The sequence below is a fragment of the Equus asinus genome, chromosome 13 (assembly GCF_041296235.1).
Source record: "Equus asinus isolate D_3611 breed Donkey chromosome 13, EquAss-T2T_v2, whole genome shotgun sequence".
In the NCBI taxonomy this organism is placed as follows: domain Eukaryota; kingdom Metazoa; phylum Chordata; class Mammalia; order Perissodactyla; family Equidae; genus Equus; species Equus asinus.
This window is the reverse complement of record NC_091802.1, coordinates 57,424,722-57,442,865: the sequence shown is the minus strand read 5'-3', so window position 1 is coordinate 57,442,865 and position 18,144 is coordinate 57,424,722. Positions and strand designations below refer to the sequence as shown.

The 18,144-nt window shown below is 59.8% G+C and overlaps 1 protein-coding gene across 17 annotated transcripts in view; it reads right to left on the bottom strand.

The window, feature by feature from the left end:
• Positions 1 to 7,514: 7,514 nt before the first annotated feature.
• The window catches only part of SEPTIN9 (septin 9), a 161,332-nt gene continuing 150,702 nt past the window's right edge, over positions 7,515 to 18,144 (bottom strand). For all 17 annotated transcript variants that reach the window (XM_044745794.2, XM_070483697.1, XM_044745796.2 and 14 more), the window contains 7 exons: positions 18,027 to 18,108; positions 17,519 to 17,656; positions 15,952 to 16,069; positions 14,883 to 14,978; positions 14,488 to 14,584; positions 10,608 to 10,659; positions 7,515 to 9,506 (listed from right to left, as the gene is read on the bottom strand). In XM_044745794.2, coding sequence (XP_044601729.2) covers positions 9,371 to 9,506; positions 10,608 to 10,659; positions 14,488 to 14,584; positions 14,883 to 14,978; positions 15,952 to 16,069; positions 17,519 to 17,656; positions 18,027 to 18,108 — 719 coding nt within the window. In that variant the 3' untranslated portion in view covers positions 7,515 to 9,370. The remainder of the gene's footprint in view (positions 9,507 to 10,607; positions 10,660 to 14,487; positions 14,585 to 14,882; positions 14,979 to 15,951; positions 16,070 to 17,518; positions 17,657 to 18,026; positions 18,109 to 18,144) is intronic.

Sequence of the window (18,144 nt, the reverse complement as noted above, 5' to 3'; positions counted from 1 at the left end):
GTGTCCACTGGAGTTCTCACATATGTGCACACAAACACACACTCTCCACAATGAGACCACACGATGCCCAGCACGGGGCGATTTTATATGGCAGTGCTGTGGCCTGGCTCCTCCCAGAAGCGGGGGGGGGGGGGGGGGGGGGGGGTGACACAGGAAGAGCTGCCCCAGAGCAGCGCCCAGAGCGCCAGGCACCAGGCCTCCTCACCCACCACCGTGTGACCTGGAGCCTCAGTTTCCTCATCTGTGAAGTGGAGCCAGCAGCCCCTGATGGGCCGTCTTCAGAGGGACCACATGGGTGAGAAGTTTGTAAACCTTAAAGTGCGGGACAGAAGTCAGGACCTTCCCCTCCCCGCTGGGCTGCCGTGGGGAAGGGACTGGAGGTCCAGACAGGCCCCGAGAAGGAAGAGTGGAGAAGAGCAAAGCATGAGGGGCTGGAAGGGGGCCTGGTGGAGAGAGACCCCCCCAGTTTCTTCCACTCACAGGGGCAGGGTCTGATTCCTTCCCTCCAGCGGGGGGAGGTGGTGGGGGCATGTGAAGAGCCAGAGGCACCGCCGAGCCCCTGTAACGAGCTGCCCCTGGGGGCTCATCTTGTTGCCAATCCTGGGGTTCCACAACCTGCCCGCAGCCGTGTTGGCACCCCCAGCTGCCAACCGGGAGACACTCCTGGTCCCAGCATCCCAGTCCCCCACAGTTGGGGCCCCTTGATGCTTCTCCAGAGCAGTAGTCTTGAGGGCCCAGTTTCCCTTCCCCTCAGCAGAGGCCCCTGAGATCCCCATGGCCCCTTCTCCAGCAGGACACCCCGGTACGCGCCATTTCCCCTTTGACATCCTGGGTTTTCAGGCTGGAGATGGAGGCCCCGCGGGAGGAGGCTGGGATCACAGCTTCCACTGAGGAGACTGCTGGGACAAAGGGTCCCCAACACAGGAGCCCAGACCTGCTCACGGGTCCAGGGTCCACTTGTCGTGACCAGCACCTGGAGGTGAGCCTTGTCCAAGCCATCCCAGCCCCTAAGGAAGTGGCCTTCTCCTCAACACCCTGAAGTACATCCTACGATGTTTCCACGGGTCTGACAGGTTTGTGCCCTCCTGGGGCTTCCACGCTAATGCAGGAATCCTGGGCCCGTGGTGAGCGCAGTCAGCCCAGTGTCCCTTAAAATTCATGCGCATCAGAACCTCAGAATGCTACCTTATTTGGAAATACAGTCGTTGCAGGTGTAATTAGTTAAGATGAGGTCATCTTGGATTAGGCTGGGCCCTAAATCAATGACAGGTGTCCTCATAAGAAGAGGAGAGGACACATACAGGGAAGACGGTTGCGTGACCACAGAGGCAGAGATTGGAGACACACGGCCACAAGCCAAGGAATGCCACCAGAAGCTGGAAGAGGTGAGGAAGGAGCCTGCCCTGGAGCCTTCAAGGGGTGGGGGTGGGGGTCTGGGAGAGGGCCAGGCAGGCGGGGTGCTGGGCCCTCGTCCCCTCCTCCGCCAGGCAGCTCACCTCCATTGTGCTTTTATAAGCAGGTTTGGGATACACTACATTTTAAAACTCAACATTAGATACAGCTCAGGGCAAGACTGACCCCCCACTTTCCTGGACATGGGGACTTTACAGTCGCACAAGGCACAACCAGCCAGCCCCCCGCCAGAAGGAACCAGCCACGCCGCATCCCAGACCTCCTCATGCCTCTTACCAGAACTCTCTGCTTCCCCAGAATGAATGCCCCAGCATAGGGTCGCCAGATAAAATATAGGATATCCAGTTAGAGTTGGACTTCAGATACACAATGAATAACTTTTTAGTAGAAATAAGCCCCATGCAACATTTGAGACCTCCTTACACTAAAGAAACCCCTGGGGACCTACCTGAGATGCACATTTAGCTGGGCGTCCTGCGAGCCCGGCCAGGAAGCACTGATTCACGCCTAATGCCCCCATGTCACCTCTCCTGCTCCCACGCTCTCCGGCTTTCCAGGCCCGGTGGCTTTGCCAGCCCTGCTCTCAGCAGCCTCTCCGCCACCCCTCAAGGCTTTGGGCTTCTTCTGACGCTGGGGCCAGGCCCCCTCCCGCTCCCACACCACAGCCCCCAAGCACAGACGCCAACTCCCCGCCCGCCACTCCAGCACACACCTGGAGCCACATCCTCTGCCGTGAGACAGGCCTGTTCCTGGCCCAGTGGGGCTGAGACATGGACGTTCTTTTTTTTCTAACATATATATTTTAATTGCGGTAAAATGTATATAAAATTGATCATTTTAGCCATTTTAAAACGTCCAGTTCAGTGGCATTAAGTACACTCAAGTTGTTGTGCAGCCATCACCACCATCCATCTCCAGAACTTTTCCTCTTCCCAGACTGCAGCTCTGTCCCCATCAAGCACTAACTCCTCTTGTCCCCCTCCCCCAGGCCCTGGCGACCACCATTCCAGCCAAAGACATTCTGAGGATGGCAAGAAGTCCTGGGCACGCCCAGCCAGGAGGGCACCCAGGAAGAGGCTGGGACAGAAGCCACTTGTTGGGTACATCCCCAAGCCCCCTCGTGGGGTCCCTGATGGGATGCAGAGGCTGGGCAGAGTCCTGCTTCTGAGCAGTGCCCCCCTGGCCAGGCTGGCGAAGCTGCCCCTGGGGCTTCCTGAGTGCCCCGGCCCCAGACTCAGCTCCACCTGGGCCGTGTCCTTGGCGCCTCTCCCACACGCTCCCTCCACGTGGCTGTTTCCCGCAGGGGAATCCTATTTGTTCCTGAGTTGGGCTCTGATGAAGTTCTGATCGGGCAATGGAGAGGCCGTGGCAGTTCTCTACATGCCAGGACTGGCTCATCAGCTGGATGCTGGTGCTCCTGGAACCCGAGGAGGAGGTGGGAGGAGGTGGGGGAGGGGCAGGGGCAGGAGGGAGAGGAGGGCATTGTGGGTAACGGGCAGCAGCTCCCTGGCATGACAACTCTCCAAGTAATTAGTTTTTAAATCAGGCAGACGGTTCAAGACTCACTCTCGGCAGCTTTAATTATTTAGACTCTTTTTATTCTCATTGTTTATAGCCGTCCTCCTCTCTGAACAGGAAGGAGGATGTTTCCTCCACTGGGCTCCCGGCATTCATTCAGCTGCAAACTCTCTAAGGCCCGGTGGAATCTGCTGCTTCCCCGGGAAACGGCGGCTGGGACGGCTGGCCAGGGCTGTCTCTGAGAGCCACAGAGGGCTGGCCTGGAGGACTTTTGCCATCAGATGTCCCCGGACAAGCCCTGCGTTGCCTGTGGCCCTGCTGGGAGCACAGGCAGAGGGCACGGGGCAGAGCCGTGGGGCCTGGTGCTGGATGCAGGGGCCTGTGAACGGGGTATGGCAGGCCCCTGTGGGGCGCATGCAGCGCCTGTGCAGGTAGGGGCTCGGCTCAGGCTGGAACCAGCCCCTGCACGGCCCTCGCCAGCCTCTCCTGCACCCTCTCCCTGCCTCCCAGCCTCTCTGGCCCCCCGGCTCCTCCCTCCATGCTCTCTCCTGGCTCGGGCCTTCACACAAAGGAAGGCCTTCCTGCTGCCCACCCCCAGACAGGCCAGATGCCCCCATTATATGACCCTGCAGCCCCCAAACTTCTCGATCCACCACTTACCATGATGGACAACACACAACCATGGGGCTGTTTGTGCCTGCTGGTCTCTCTCCCAGTGCCGAGTGAAGGATAAATTGTGGCCCTCGTCCCCATGGGTGAGAGGAGCTCCCTGAGGGAGGCTCAGACAGTTAACGCCAGGCCCAGGGACACCCCGCGGACAGCAGGCCCATGAGTGACGCAGTGCAGTGTGCAGGGGCCATCGCATCCACTTTCATCTCTCTGGCCTCTACTGGGGTCCTCAATATGTGATCTTTAGGGGGTGACCTGCTGGGGTCTTTCACACGGGCCCAAATTCCAGAGGTGCCCAGCTGCCTATTTGAATCTACGTGAGGAAGAAGCTCAGAAATGAACATAATAGAGTCAAGCAATGGCCTTGTGCCTTGACCCCCAAGCTCTGCGAGACCGCATGGGAGGGTCCGCGTGCAAGCCCTCACAAGGATGCTTTGCCCATCCACAAGCCAAAATGCAAACGCAGACACTAGAGCCTCGATGGAAAAGTGAGGCGAGGGAAGGAGGGGCGGACACCGTCCTGGAGGCCCCTCCTTCCTCTGGGTCTACACAGACCCTTCCAGCTGCGTTTCTGAGCAATTTCCAGTCGCTTCTTGCAACAGACACCTCTCTCTCACCTGCAAGGGGGCAGGGATGGCTGGCACCCCCACCAGGTCTCCAGGTGCAGCCCATTGACAAGGGCAAAAGCTTGGAAATCATCATTTAAGGAAATGAGATGCGGGTATATGACGGAGTATTGTACAGCTATTAAAACCCTCTTTCCCAAAAACACATAATAACATGGGTAAATTCTCATTGATAGAGAGTAAAAATTCAGGGTACAAAATGATATCACCACCTGAGATTAATTTTGGAAAAACAGGAACAATGAAAGTTTGCATATGCTTTTAATAACGTCTCTAATTTCTTCACGTTAGCAGGTTGACCGGCAGCGGTGGACTCCAGAATGGGTGTCGTTAGGGTCGTTGTTTTTGCTTTTCTTTATTTTTCAAACTTTCTACAATGAGCAGGTATTGCTAATATTATCAAAGAAAAGCCAGAACAAATTTTACTTCCTGGAAAAGGCCAGGGCCCTGGGAGCAGGGCGGGATCTGCAGCCGGGGGATGGCAGCCTTCCTGGGACTCTCCAAGGGGAGACCGGCAGGTTTGGACTCCTCACCGTGACGCTTTCATCAATGACTGACCCGTGTGCTGGCGTGGGGCCAGCGTCCCCCACACAGCTGGTTCTGGTTCCCTGGGCCTCCTGGACGCGCCCTGGGGCAGCGCCACATCTGGAAAGCATTCTAGCACCAAACGCAGGAAATGCATCTGGCCTGCACCGCGGGAGTCTGAGCCGGGAAGCCTCCCACTCTCCTTCCTCGGGATTGGGGGAGGCAGAAATCGGAGGGGAGGGGGAGAGAGGGCTCTGCTGGGCTCTCCTCTGCAGCCTGCACCCGGACTCCTGCCCGCACCAGGCAGCCTCACCTGGGCTCCCCGCTGGGGCAGAAAGGGGGAGGCCACCTTCTGGGGGTGGGGGCTGGGGACCCTTCGGGGTGGTACCTGAGACACAGGATGCTTCCAGATCCCTCAGCTGTGCACACTGGGGTCCGGCCCAGAATTCTGCTCAGCTTCCGCCCTGCCTTCCTGCATGCCCCCCATCTTCCACCCACCAGCCCCTCCCAACCCCAAGTGCTCCCCAAAACCAAATCAAGCTAGATACAAAGCAACCCAGAGGGATCATCAAGAGAATGACAATTAGGCTACAGACACACCGCCCACCCAGGGTTGGTGCTGGTGGGGAGGATGGCATCGGTTTTTCATTTGTTTGTGGTGTATTTTTTTTTCTGGCACTTTCCACATTGTCTATATTGTACGTGCTACTTTTATAGTCAAAAAGTAGTGTTTAAAAATGGGAGGGGGCACATCCATAAATACAGATCCAAACGGAGACCCCTCCTGAGTCAGCTGATTTCCACCTGGCTCCCCCCGCCCCGGCGTGGAACCTGCATGCCGTGGGTCCTCACCAGATGCAAAGACACACACAGGCAGCATCTGGGAAAGGAAGGCTCCTTGTTGCCTTGATCAGATTTTTCTGACTTGTTCAGACCCTCCGGCCCAGAGCAGGGAAGGCGCGGGCACAGGGCACCTGGTCTCCACAGCCCCCTCGGGACTCCCCACCCCCGGCAGGTGCTCAGAGCCTGCACGAGGCTGGGGCCCATCCTTGGGGCTTCCTGTTCATCCCCAGGATGTCTTGGCGACAGTCCGGCCTGGACCACGCAGCTCCTTTCGGAGCCCCTTGGGCCGGGGAGTAGCCAATGGACAAGGATGGGCGGCAGGGGGACAACGGGACAGCTTCAGTCTGCAGGAAGAGGAGGGCTCCAAGGTGGAGGATCTGTCAAGAGGTGTAGACGAGGGACCTGGCAAAGCCGTCAGCGGCTGCGCGGCCTCGAGTCGGCAGGGCTGACCCTCCCCTCCTCCCATGCCCATGGCAGACATCAGCAGTTGACGACACACCTCAGAATCTCAAAGTAGAGGCTCCAGGTGGCCAGTGCCCACTGACTCACTAGGAGACGAAATCCATTTGCCTTCTCCAAGATGAGCCAGAAGAGCCAGGGGAGGCCCAGGGCACTGAGACAGTCCTGAGGCCACCCTGCCTGTTGGTGGCAGAGCAAACCTTGAACCCAAATCTTTTGAGTCCCAACTCAGAGCTTTTCCACTTACCACTCTGCTGCCCGTGTTGTCCCCATGGCCCTGAGATGAAGGGAAGCCGGGGGTCATGGGGAGACCACTGCCCCTCCCCCACAGAATTCATGCCCCCTCAGATTCTCAGAATGTAGCCTTATTTGAAAATAGGGTCTTGGCAGATGTATTAGGGTAATCCAGATGAGGCCATCCCGGATGAGGGTGGGCCCAAAACCCAAGGAGAGTGCCTTACAGACAGGAAAGGAGACACAGAGAAGGCCACTTAAGGCAGAGATTGGAGTGATGCGGCCACTGAAGCTGGAAGAGGCCAAGGACTCTCCCCAGAGGCCGCCAGGGGGAGCGTGGCCCTGGCCACACCTTGCTCTTCGGTTTCTGGCCTCCAGAACTGTGAGGTTCAGTTTCTATTGTATGATGCCGCCCAGTTTGCGGTACTTTGTTGCAACGGCCCCAGGACACCCCTGCACGCGGGAAAGGAACTGGTGAGACGCGTGCACAGCAAAGGACCCGGGACCAGACCCGCTCAGCCCCGCTCCCCAAGCTCTTGGTGGTGGGCAGAGAAAAGCTCGGACGGCGGTCTCTTGAATTCCAGTCTCCTTAGGGCCACGTTCTCTTGGAATATGTGAAGTTGGCATGAAACTATCAAATACTAACAAGTTCATAGGGCTCAATACAACAGATTTAAATTTTAAGAAAAACTTATTTCCAAGAATACACTCACCGAAGCAGCTCACAGCGCCTCCCTGTGGAAACCCTTCAAAGCCACCTTCACTGAGCACAGGAAGACACGCGTTCGCACTTTATGTTAAAGATCTGAGCTAACATCCGTTGCCAATCTTCTTTTTTCTTCTTCTTCTTCTCACCAAAGCCCCCTAGTACATAGTTGTATATTCTAGTTGTGGGTCCTTCTAGTTGTGCTATGTGGGGCGCCGCCTCAGCATGGCCTGACAAGCGGCGCCATGTCCGCGCCCAGGATCAGAGCGGGTGAAACCCTGAGCCGCTGAATTGGAGCGCGCAAACTTAACCACTGGGCCACGGGGCCGGCCCCTGCACTCACTTTTCAAGAGCCCCCACACACGAGTGTTTCTAGGTTCCAGAACCCTTTTATCCCCTCAAAGGGATCAGACAATTCCCCAGCAAGCACCCTGCCACCATCTTCACTCTCGTCAAAGCAAAACTGTTGCTTCCAGGGTCAGAAAAGAGAAAAAGCCCGGCTCTGGACGGAGCCTTCCAGGTTTGCATTTGCAACATTTATTTCAGGAAATACATTGTCAACACTTAGTTATTTATACAAAAAGAGACGAATTTCTCAGGAGGCACAGAGCGAAAGGCCACTGTGGAACAGATTCCGGCGAGACTAACAATTTTTCAAAATCCGGCTACAGGGAAGGAAAGCAAAGCCATCCCGGGTGGGCTGCCGCAGAGCCCCCGCAGCACGAGGCTGGCGGAGCGCGCCCCCCGAGAAGGCCGCCCCACGTCCCGGAACCCCCCGCTGGAGATGGGCAAGTCCTTCAAATTCCTGGTTTTGGCAAAAACATGGCAAGTCGGCAAGAAAAGTGTTTCGCTAAGGGGTCCTGCCTCTCCTAGGTGGGGAGGGAGGAGACGCAAGGCAGGGACATCCGTGCACACACACATGCCAGCACACACCCGCGCACCCCAGGTCTGTCTGCGTCCCCTCCTCCCGCGGTTCTTCTCCTCGGCTGCAGGCAGCAAGCCTGGTGTCCGCAGATGGACGTGCACCTCACCCGTGTCTAATCTCGTCAGCCTGAGCCGGGTCCTCTCTCCAGGAGGCAGGAAGCAGCACGAGTTCTGCTGTGCACAGCACGGACGGTCCCAGCTGGTCCCCCGGTGGAGCGAGGGTGAGGGAGCAGGAGAGACCGGCCGGGCCGTGCTGACGTGAACCCTGTCTGCGGCCGGCTGTGGGCTGTGAACACTTGGCTCCCAGCCTCTCCCTCTTTGGGGGTCTTTTCAATGGGCTCTGGGGTGCAGGGGCCCAGGCATACACAGGGTAACAGTCAGGCTCGCCTGGCCTCCCACCTCCCAGGCGTCAGGAAGGCCTGGACGAGAGGGCCAAGCGTGTGTCTGGGATGACCGACTGGGCCTTAATTTAACCAGAGCATCTTGGGCCAAACAGATGTCTAAAACAGATGTTTGAACAGACACACACGCACACACACACACACACACTTGCCAGTCACACTGGGCAGGCACCAAGGCCTCTCGGGCCACTGAACTTCCCCAGCCACGGTCCACACGGCCCCCTGTTCCTTCTGCACCAGCCATCGCTTCCTCCCTCAGCTCCTCCACCAGATTCACTTGCTTGGATCTTCCCCAAAGAGAGGTGGGTGGGGTGCACCTTGTTCCTTCCTTTGAATTCTCAATCAAACCCCAGTGAGGGGGGAGGGGGCAATGGGGAGATGAAGAGACACCTCCCTCACTGCAAACTGTCCCGATTTCCCTTCTGAGGGGACAGCCGGGGAGTCTGCTGGCTCCCATGGACGGCAGAGATAAAGGCACTTTCTGCTCCGGGACAGGCTCGCCGCGTCTAAGCAATTGGCAACTTGCATCTCGTGGAATTAACTATTCTCCCTTGGGAGCGGGGTAAGGGCAGGGGGCTCTCTGAGTTACGTGGTCTGAGTGACCACCCACGCCATGTGGGGAGGCGGCGGGCAGGAAGGGGCTCCAGGTCCACCAGGATGGCTCCATCCTCCCGTGGGCACAACCCCGCCACGCTCTAGGGGCTGTGGCCGAGGGCGACCAAGAGGAGGGGCGGCTCCTCTGGGCCTGGGGTCCGGGGTTGGTGCTGATTCAGTGGGTGCTCTCCCACCCTCCTGGCCACGGTCCAGCTCCCGCAGACCTCAGGACAGCCAGAGAGCCGGCCTCCACTCCGAGGCCCCACCCCGCCCGGGGCCCCACAGTCAGCGGCTAATGACGGACATAGTCAAGAGGGAACTCGTTATCTTGTTACTCGGCAGCGTGGAAAGGGGCGGAGAACCACGACACATGGAGAAAATTATATAAAATAAAAGGGGGCTGTGGGCGGGTCGGGGGGGCGGAAAAGACGGGGCAGGGTCCTGGGGCAGGGCGGAGCCTACATCTCCTCGGCTTCAGGCTCCTTCTCCTCGACGCCGTTGGACATGGCGCTGCTGCTCTCATGCAGGCGCTTCACGCGGTAGGCTTCGAAGTGGATGCTGCTGGTGATGTCCTTGATGTTCTGCATGTGTGTCCTGGGAGGGGCACAGGGAGGTCAGCAGAGCTGCGCTCGGCCTGGCCAGGGATCCCGCCGCCTGCCTTCCCCACCCCCAACCCCTCTGCATGGCTCCCCGTGGGGTCCCCCAGCGGGATGCTGTAGGCCCACCAAGTGGACCAGGCCTGGGCACGAGGTGGGGGGCCGTCTCCACGGCAACCCCAGACCCTCTCAGGACACAGTGTCCTAACACAGCCCCACCTCTGTGTCAACCTGTGGCCAATCCAAGGATGGGGGCTGGGTGCAGGCTCAGAGTGGGTAGAGCCAGAGGCCCCTGGCAGTGGCCAGTGCCAGGGGGTCTTTGCTCCAGTCCCAAAGCACCAGGCCGGCATCCAAGGGTGCTGGCAGGTAAGGGGCAGTGAGTGACCACAGTGGTCACTGCAGCGGGCAGGCAGCCTGGGGTGGAGGGCCAGTCGACCCTGCTGGTCCTGTGCTCAAGCTCCCCTCTTCTGCAGCTCAATAGGACAGGTTTCGGGGTGGGTCTGAAAGGCCTTGGTGGGGTGTCCTTCCTCAGCCAGGCTCCCCAACAGGTTGGGCTGGCTCCTAGAAGCTGCACCCCCCCAACCTGGAGGTCCCAAGAGATGGCCCCGTCCCTCCTCTTGACTTCATCCCTGGACCCCATCTCCCTGCTGGCTGAGAAGCTGGGAGGCCCTGGTACCCTACCCCCGTCACCTGCCCAGCCCTCCCTGCCCCAGCCCCCTCTCTCATAGATCAAGGATGGGCTACTCCTTGCCTGAGCTCAAGGAAACCGAGGAGGAGCCTCAGCCAGGTCAAAGGGGTGAGGTCAGAGGACGCTGAGATGGGAGTGGGGACGCCCTGTGCTCGGCACACCAGACCTCCTGGGGCCCTGAATCTAACACACTCAGGCCGCAGGGGTCAGAACTCGGCCCGTCCCACGTGGAGGTGAAAAGAATTTCACTCCCCGCTTCATTCCCAAGAAGATGTTTTAGAGAACGGACTGCCGAGCTTCTCCCAGGAGCGGGGTGGCACGTGCCCACTGCCCCAGAGCTTCCCCACCGCCCACCCCTGATTTGGGGCCCTCTCAGGCCAAGGCTGCCAGCCCCCGGCACCAGCATCTCACCTGATGAGGAGGTCACGCAGGTAAGCAAACTCACAGTGTGCGGTGTTCTCGACTGGGGAGAGGAGACAGAGGCTGTAATGTCGCTCGAGGCCACCCTGCCCCCCAGGAACACGGGGTCACCGCCCCACAGGTGAGCGCTGGGCCCCTCGCAGGCACGCGGCACTACAACGTCACCGTGACAGGACCAGCTTGGCTCCTGCTCCCCGGAAGGTTCCGGTCTATCAGGGAGACGGCACAGTAACCGGCCGAGCCAGGCCAGGGGGAGAGAGCTACAGGAAGTGGCCAGGGTTATCGGGGACCAGAGGCCTCCTGGGAAGGGCAGGACGTCCCAGGAGAGGCCTGAAGACAGGAGGGGCTGGGACAAATGAGGCGGGAATGGGATGGAGCTGGGACTGTAGAGAACCTGTGCCCCACGACGTCCTCCCACTCCCCAAACACACCAGCCCCTGCTCAGGGCACACACAGGGCACACAGGCACACGCAGAGACCACGTACCGCCAAGTCATCGTTTATATCAAACTCAAGAACTCGCAAAGCTGAGCCCCACGCTGCCGAGGGACAGCTGCATGTTACACAATGACGCACAAAGCCCAAAGGAGCGGTGGGCAGAGGTTAGCTCTGGGGGCGGCAGGAGCCGGGGCAGGAGGGGTCGCCAGTGCCCGGGGCCCCCTCGAGCACACGGGTAACGGCTCGGGCTGAAGCTGGTGGGCATCTCAGTGTCCGTTTTATCGCTGTGCTTCCTAACTGATGTGTGAGTGTCACCGTCATGGAACAGCTGACCTTCAACAGGCGGCAAGTCCCACCGCCTGGGCCGAGGGAGGCGCACAGGGGAGTCAGGGGAAAGGGCATCGGGCACTACCCTGTGCCAGGCACTCCTGCCGCACAATTTCATCCTATCTGCACACACCCCGTGAGGTATCGACGACCATACCTCCTTTGTGTTCTTAGGGAAATAGGGTTCAGAACACAAGAAACTGTCCATCCAGGCTCCACGGCTGGCGAGGCCAGAGCAGGGCTCGGATCCCACCACGCCGGGCTCCACAGCCCAGGCCTCCCCCTCCCAGAGCAACACGGCCGTCCTCAGAGTCCAAGGGGCTGGTTTTTGAGCCCTGAGCTGGCAGGCAGGGACCCCTAAGGGTGTTCTTGATTTTATTCCAGCTGCCTCTTGCCGGGGCTCTGCCCTCCTCCCACATCCCCCACCCTGTAGGGCTGTGCTGGAACATTCTGCCGACTAACTCTCACGCAGCCTTTTTATCCAACACGGAGAGCAGTGGGAAGAACAGCTCTGAAGCTGGAGTGTGAGTGTGTGGCTGCTGCCTCCTGGCTTGGGCACGTTACTCTGGCCTCTCTGGCCCTCAGTTTCCTCATCTGTAAAGTTGGGGTAATAATGCCACCCACGTCCCAGGGACAGGAGACGATTAATGAGCTCGTTGTGCTCTTTATTACACCCCACCTTCCTCTTGAAAACACTTCAGGTGGTTTCCAAGGATGAGTCAGCTATCTCAGGATGGTGGCATACACCAAGTGGGAGGAAAAAACAAAGAAACAACACGTGGCGGGCGGGGGGGTGGGGCACACAAGGTGAAAGCTCTTAATAACCACGCTTGCCAAGGGTGAGCACAGAGCGGCCAGTTCTCAGCTCACAAGGTCCCGGAGATAAAAAGCCACAGCGTGCTGAGGAGTGCGACTATTCTAGGCTGGGGCAGAAATCTCCTGCAGGGTCCCCATGAGAGGCTGCTGGGATGTGGGAACTGCCACCTGGCCACCGTCTTTGCAGGTTCCAAAGGGCTGTTTCTCGTAACGACCCTCAGCATGAGCTGGTGGTGCCACAACATTACACAGGTCTTTTAATTCAATGGATCAGGGCCACCACAGGGCAACAGATACAAAAAAGCCACCTGGCTCATTTCCCAACTATTTCTGTTACCGGCTGCCTGCAGCGCCCAGACTTGGCCACCAGGGGGCAGCAGATGCACAACATCACCAGGCCGCCCTCTCCGCCCCTCCCAGGTCCCCACTGGCCCTTTCTTACCCCAAACTTCCTCCAAAACACGTCTTTCATGAAAAGGTTCCTAAACAGCAAGATTCCAGGAAGAGAGGAAATGGAAGAGAGGCCAAGACAGGATGAGCCCAGGATACAGCCTGAGTGAGGCTGTCTTGGGGGGACAGGGAGGTGAGTGGCCCCCGAGACACTTCTGGGGTCAAGACTCCTGGCAGAGGGGAGAGCTGCGGAGAGGCAGCCTGCACGGCAGACGCTGGAGACAGAGCCTGGTTTAGAAAAACACCCACGCGGGGACCCCGAGAAAGACCCCCCCACCCATCCCCTCCAGCAAGAAATGAGGAGCCTCTGGGAACAGCGTCCTGGCCGAGCACTCACTCAGAACTTCTCGTTCAGCAGTTCACCAGCCGGTCCTCTCGGGGCGTGTCCTCTCCACCCCTCCCCCAAGCTGGAGGCCAGTGCAGGCGGACCCACAGGTTCTGGAGCTGCCGCCCACTCTGGGACCCCGGCCAGGACCTCTGCCCTCTGCACCTCCTTTCTTTAAGAAGGTGCCAGTACAGCTGCAGGGAGCCCGGAAGACTTACTGACAATCGGTGTAGAACGAGCTGCCCAGGGAGGGCTCGAGGCCCGGGAGTTTTCATTACGATCATTTCTTGGAGCCACTGCTCCCCAAAAACTCCAGCAGTCTTCAGCACATTTTCTCATTTTACTACACTCTCGGCAGGAAGTACCCACCTTACAGAGGGGGAACACTGAGGCTCTGGGGACTAAGGGACTTGCCCATGTTCACAGAGCGGGGGGTAGGGGGGCTGCAGCTGCTGTGACCTTCTGCTTCCTTCTCTGTGTTGGGCCTTGAACAAGAGACAAAGCGGCCCATCTCACTGTCCTTTTCCCTCCTCCGCTCTAGAGGGAGGAAGGAGCAGAGACGAAGAGTGAAAATTGCCCAGGTGCATCCCGGAGGGTGTTCCCACCGGAAGTGGGCTGAACTGTGTCCCCTCAAAACCACATCCAGCTCCCACCCCTCGGTACCCGCGAACGGGACCTTATTTGGAAAGAGTTTTTAAAGACATTAATTCAATTAAGGATCTCAAGAGGGGATCACCTTAGATTTAGGGTGGACCCTACCACCAGCGACAAATGTCCTTATAAGAAGAGGGAAGGACAGACACACAGGAGAGGCCACATGAAGATGCACACTGAAGGGATGCGACTACAAGCCAAGGGATGCCAAGGACTGCCCGGAGCCACCAGACCGAGAGGACCTGGGACAGATTGTCCCCAGAGCCACCCCTGCCCACACCTTGATTTCAGCCTGCACAACTGCGAGAGAATACATTTCTGTTGTTTGAAGCTTCTGAGTCTGTCCTAACAGAAGCAAAGCCTGGAGCAGACAGACCAGCTGCCGTGGGACCCTCAGACGAGCCCCTCTGCCCCAGAGGTCATGGGATACTACGACGTGGGAGTCCTGGGAACTTCTGAAGTGGGAGGGCTATCTGATTCTCAGAGCTGGACAGACCTATAGATAGCCCAGCCCTTTCCTAGGCCCAGAGAGGTGAGGCAATTTGTCCAGGGTCACACAGCATGCCTATGAAACACCAGCACCAGAACCCAGAACATGGCAGTCCCCACCCTAGTCCCTCCCTGGATATTTCCGCACCCATGGGAGATCGGGGTGGAGACACAGCTCCGTCAGCTAATGGCTGTGGGCCTTGGCCAAGTCACCCTCATTTCCCCAAGAGGACTCATCCGGGTGGCTGGGTGGCAATGCAACAGATGAGGTGCTGAGCGCCCAGCTCAGGCCCTGACGCGTAGTGTCGGTCAGCAGAAGCAGCTTTCTCTTTGTGGTTTGTCTGAAAGCCCCAGGTGCCGCCTGGCGGTTACCTTCGATGGTGCCCCACTTGGTTTTCCTTCCAAGGATCCTCTTCCCATTCACTTGGTACTCATGGTCACTGCCCACCACGGCGAACGGGATCATCTCCTGGGGGAGGGGCAGGGGGCGTTGGCCACAGGTGCGGACAAGGCCATCCAACCTCTGGACCCCTGGGAGGAGCTGCCCTGAGCCTGGGGCCCCAAGAACTGAGACCCTTGGCCTGAGAGGGCCAGATGTGGACATTCAGGCTCTGTTGACATCCAGCCTAAAGGACAGGTTCTCATGGCTCAAGGCCATCCTACCCGTTTCCCCCAGACCCCCTGCTAGGGCAGGAAGACCCCCCCACCCATCCCCTCCAGCAAGAAATGAGGGGCCTCTGGGAACCGCGTCCCGGCCTAGCACGCACTCGGAACTTCTCGTTCACCAGCCGGTCCTCTGAGTCCTCATCAAACTCCTTCTGCGGGTACACGTCGATGCCGTTGGACAGCAGGTCCGCCGTGATCTGGGGACCAGAGGGGAGAGATGTGGGCCCCGTGCATGTAGCACGCCAGCCCGGCCCGTCAATATCCGCCCGCGCTCTGCATGACCTCCGCAACGTGAGCGGCCCCAGGCTCAGGGTCAAGGGCGGGCTGTGGGGGCTGGTGACCTGGACACTCTCCAACTCCTGCGCTTCCAAGTGGAGGAGGGGCAGCTGCAGCCCTGCCTGCCCTGAGACAGACCTGCAGCTGCCCGAGCCGGTCACTGTCCCCAGAGCCCTGTCTTCCCTCTCAGCTCTTCACACGCCCAGGAAAATGATGCAGTCGGCCGAGTCCTCCCCTCCTGAGCTCTGCCTGGAACCCTCTCACTGCCGCCCCGAACACCTGCACAGTGCACCTGCCTGCGACAAACTGTCACCACCCTTCCCAGGCACAGCTGCCAACATGGATGATGTTCAGTCAATGATGTCCCTGTGAGCAGGGTCATTTCTGCCCTGAGCACAGACCCAAGCCCGTGGGCAGCCTCGAGGGCTTTCTCGTCCCTTTTCCCTCTGGTGGACACACCGAGAGCACAGTGGACTGTCCTTCCCTAGGCATGCTGGGAAAATCCCTGGTGCCTGGCTCACGGCAGAGCCATGAGTGGGGATTACATTCGAGGGCTGTGCTCCCGCTCACTGAGGCAGAGGCCCACTGCGCCCAGGCCCCTCCATCTTTCCAGTTTCCCAGCCGGTCCTGATGCGCGGCCCTGTTAGACAGCAGCAGCCCAGGCCCGCCCGTCTGCTCGGACAGTCCCCCACGCAGCCACACTGGCACCGTGAGAGGGAAGGAAGCAGCGGCTCCCGCGGGAGAAGTGCCTGGTGGAGACCCTCCCTCTTGGACTTTCTCTTCCATCTGATAAAAACCAGGCACGCCGCGTCTGACAGCCCCTCCCCGGCCTCGCTCTCACCCAGGGCAGGGGGCTGGGGGGCCGGGGGGCCGGGCGGAGGGGGAGAGCCCTACCCGCTGCTTGAAGTAGACCCTCTCGTCCAGGGTCAGCGTGTCGGCCTTGGCGATGACCGGAACGATGTTGACCACTTTGCTCAAGCGCTTCATGAACTCGATGTCCAGGGGCCTGAGGCTGGAACACGACAATGCAGGTGAGATGCGGCTCCGTGAAGGAGGTGTGGCCGGGGGCCTGAATGGAGCTGAGGGAGGGGCCCTAGGGGTGCCTGTGAGGGGCTCCCGGGGTGGGAGGCACATGCCGAAATGGCCAAGGCTGTGGGTTGAGCCAGGCTGCGAGGGAGGGGCAGGGACAAAGGAAAAGGGCAGCCCCGGACACAAGCACCACCAAGCATGGGCGGGGGGCGCTGAGGCCAGGCAGGCTCCGAGCATCCTCATCTGAGTTCCGGGTCCCAAAGCCCCCAAGGTGCCCACTCAGAGAGGGGCTGCCATCTGCCCCATCTGCCACCAGCTCAGATGGCCGTTGGGCTGTGGGGCTTCAATTGGGAGGGGAGAGGATGGAGACGGGGGAGCAAGCACCTGGCACCTCTCCAGGGCGCCCCAGCCCCTCGCCACCGGCTCCAGCGTGCCCGCGTCTGACGCGGGAAAGCTGCCACAGACCTGAGTGGTGGGCACCATCTCCCCACCCTGGAGCAGAGCTGTGCTGCTCTTCCCCACGCCGAGAGCAAGTCACAGAGGGAGCGTGGGGCTCTGAACTAGGATGGCGAAGAGCCAGCCCTGTCTCGCAGGCCTGGAGCGGGAAGGGGACACGGCGCCCCGCTGGGTCATGGCAGAAGCACCACTGCCTGCCAGCCCTCAGCGCCCTGCCAGTGCCATCTTGGGGCCTCTGCTTCCCACCACCGGCCTCAGTGGAGGTGAAGCCTGGAGCAGCCAGAACAACTGCCCTGGGAGCCTCAGGCGAGCCCTTATGTCCCACAGGGAGGGGAGATGTTTGGTCATGGCTAAGGCCGTGCATGGCTGGTCCGCCCATAGGCAGACCCCTGCTCTGGTGCCTGTCCAGTGAGCCCGGCCTCCCTGCCCCTGAACAGACCCTTGCTGAGTGTGGGCTCGGGGACCCAGGCTTGGTTTGCCCATAAAGACCCCAAGTTGAGGCCGGCTACCTCCAGCTGGACTCCTTCCTGTAACAGGGGCCTGTGGGGAGGGGGACCCCAAGCCCCGGGCTCCCTGCACCAGTGCCCACTTAATAGACTGGAACCGGCACAGAGAGGGTCAGGGAATGCTAAGGATGCATAGCTCAGGAGTCTCAATGGACCTGCCAGAGCCAGGCCAGAACGAGCAAACTGAGAAGCACGGCCAGGCCTAAGACGCAGGTGGCCAGGCTCCAGGACCCGTGGGCCCACCCAAGCTGCAGGGAGGAGAGAGGGCGGGACACCACACAGGGTAGAGGGCAGGATGAGACGGGGGGCACACGTGTGGCCTCGTCACGCCCCATGGCTGCTGACCATGCCCCATGCAGCCTTCTGCGCCCAGCCCGGGGCGGGAAGCACCGTGGAGGCATTCTGACGGTCCTGAGGGGACAGAGCCCGGGACAGCCCAACCCTAGGACGGGGCCACGTGTGGGACGTACGAGTGGCCGGTGGCAGGGATGAAGTAGAGGCAGCAGTGGACGCGCGTGTCCGGGATGCGCTTCTTCCGGTTGATGTTGACCTCCTCCTGCAGGTACTTCTCGTACTGGTCGTTGATGAACTTCATGATGGGCTGCCAGCTGCGCAGAGGCCAGGGTCAGCCCACCTGCGGACACCCTCCCGCCCGCGCTCGGGGACAGCTCCCCCGGTCCTCACCCCGGTCACTAACGCCCTGACTGCCGGCCCGATGCCCAGTCCTCTAGTACACGCACTGGGCATGTCTGACTTTCTGAGCAGAGGCCACAGCCTTATCTCAGAGCCCCCAGACCAGCCTCCCAGGGGTGGCTGGGGGAAGGGCAAGATTCCCAGGAGCTCTGCTATAGTCAGGATTTGGGGCTTCTCGGGGTTGAGCGGTACCTCCGGCCCAGGAGACAGGCCGCAGCACCCCCGTTATGCTCTTCCACCTGGAGGAGGGGACCCCACAGCCCACAGGCCCCCGGAGCCTCTCACCAGTTCTCATTGTTGATGTGGTCCCCGAACCCCGGCGTGTCGATGACGGTCAGCTTCATGCGGACACCCTTCTCCTCGATATCTGCAGAGAATTGCAGCGCCCACCGAGCTCAGGGGG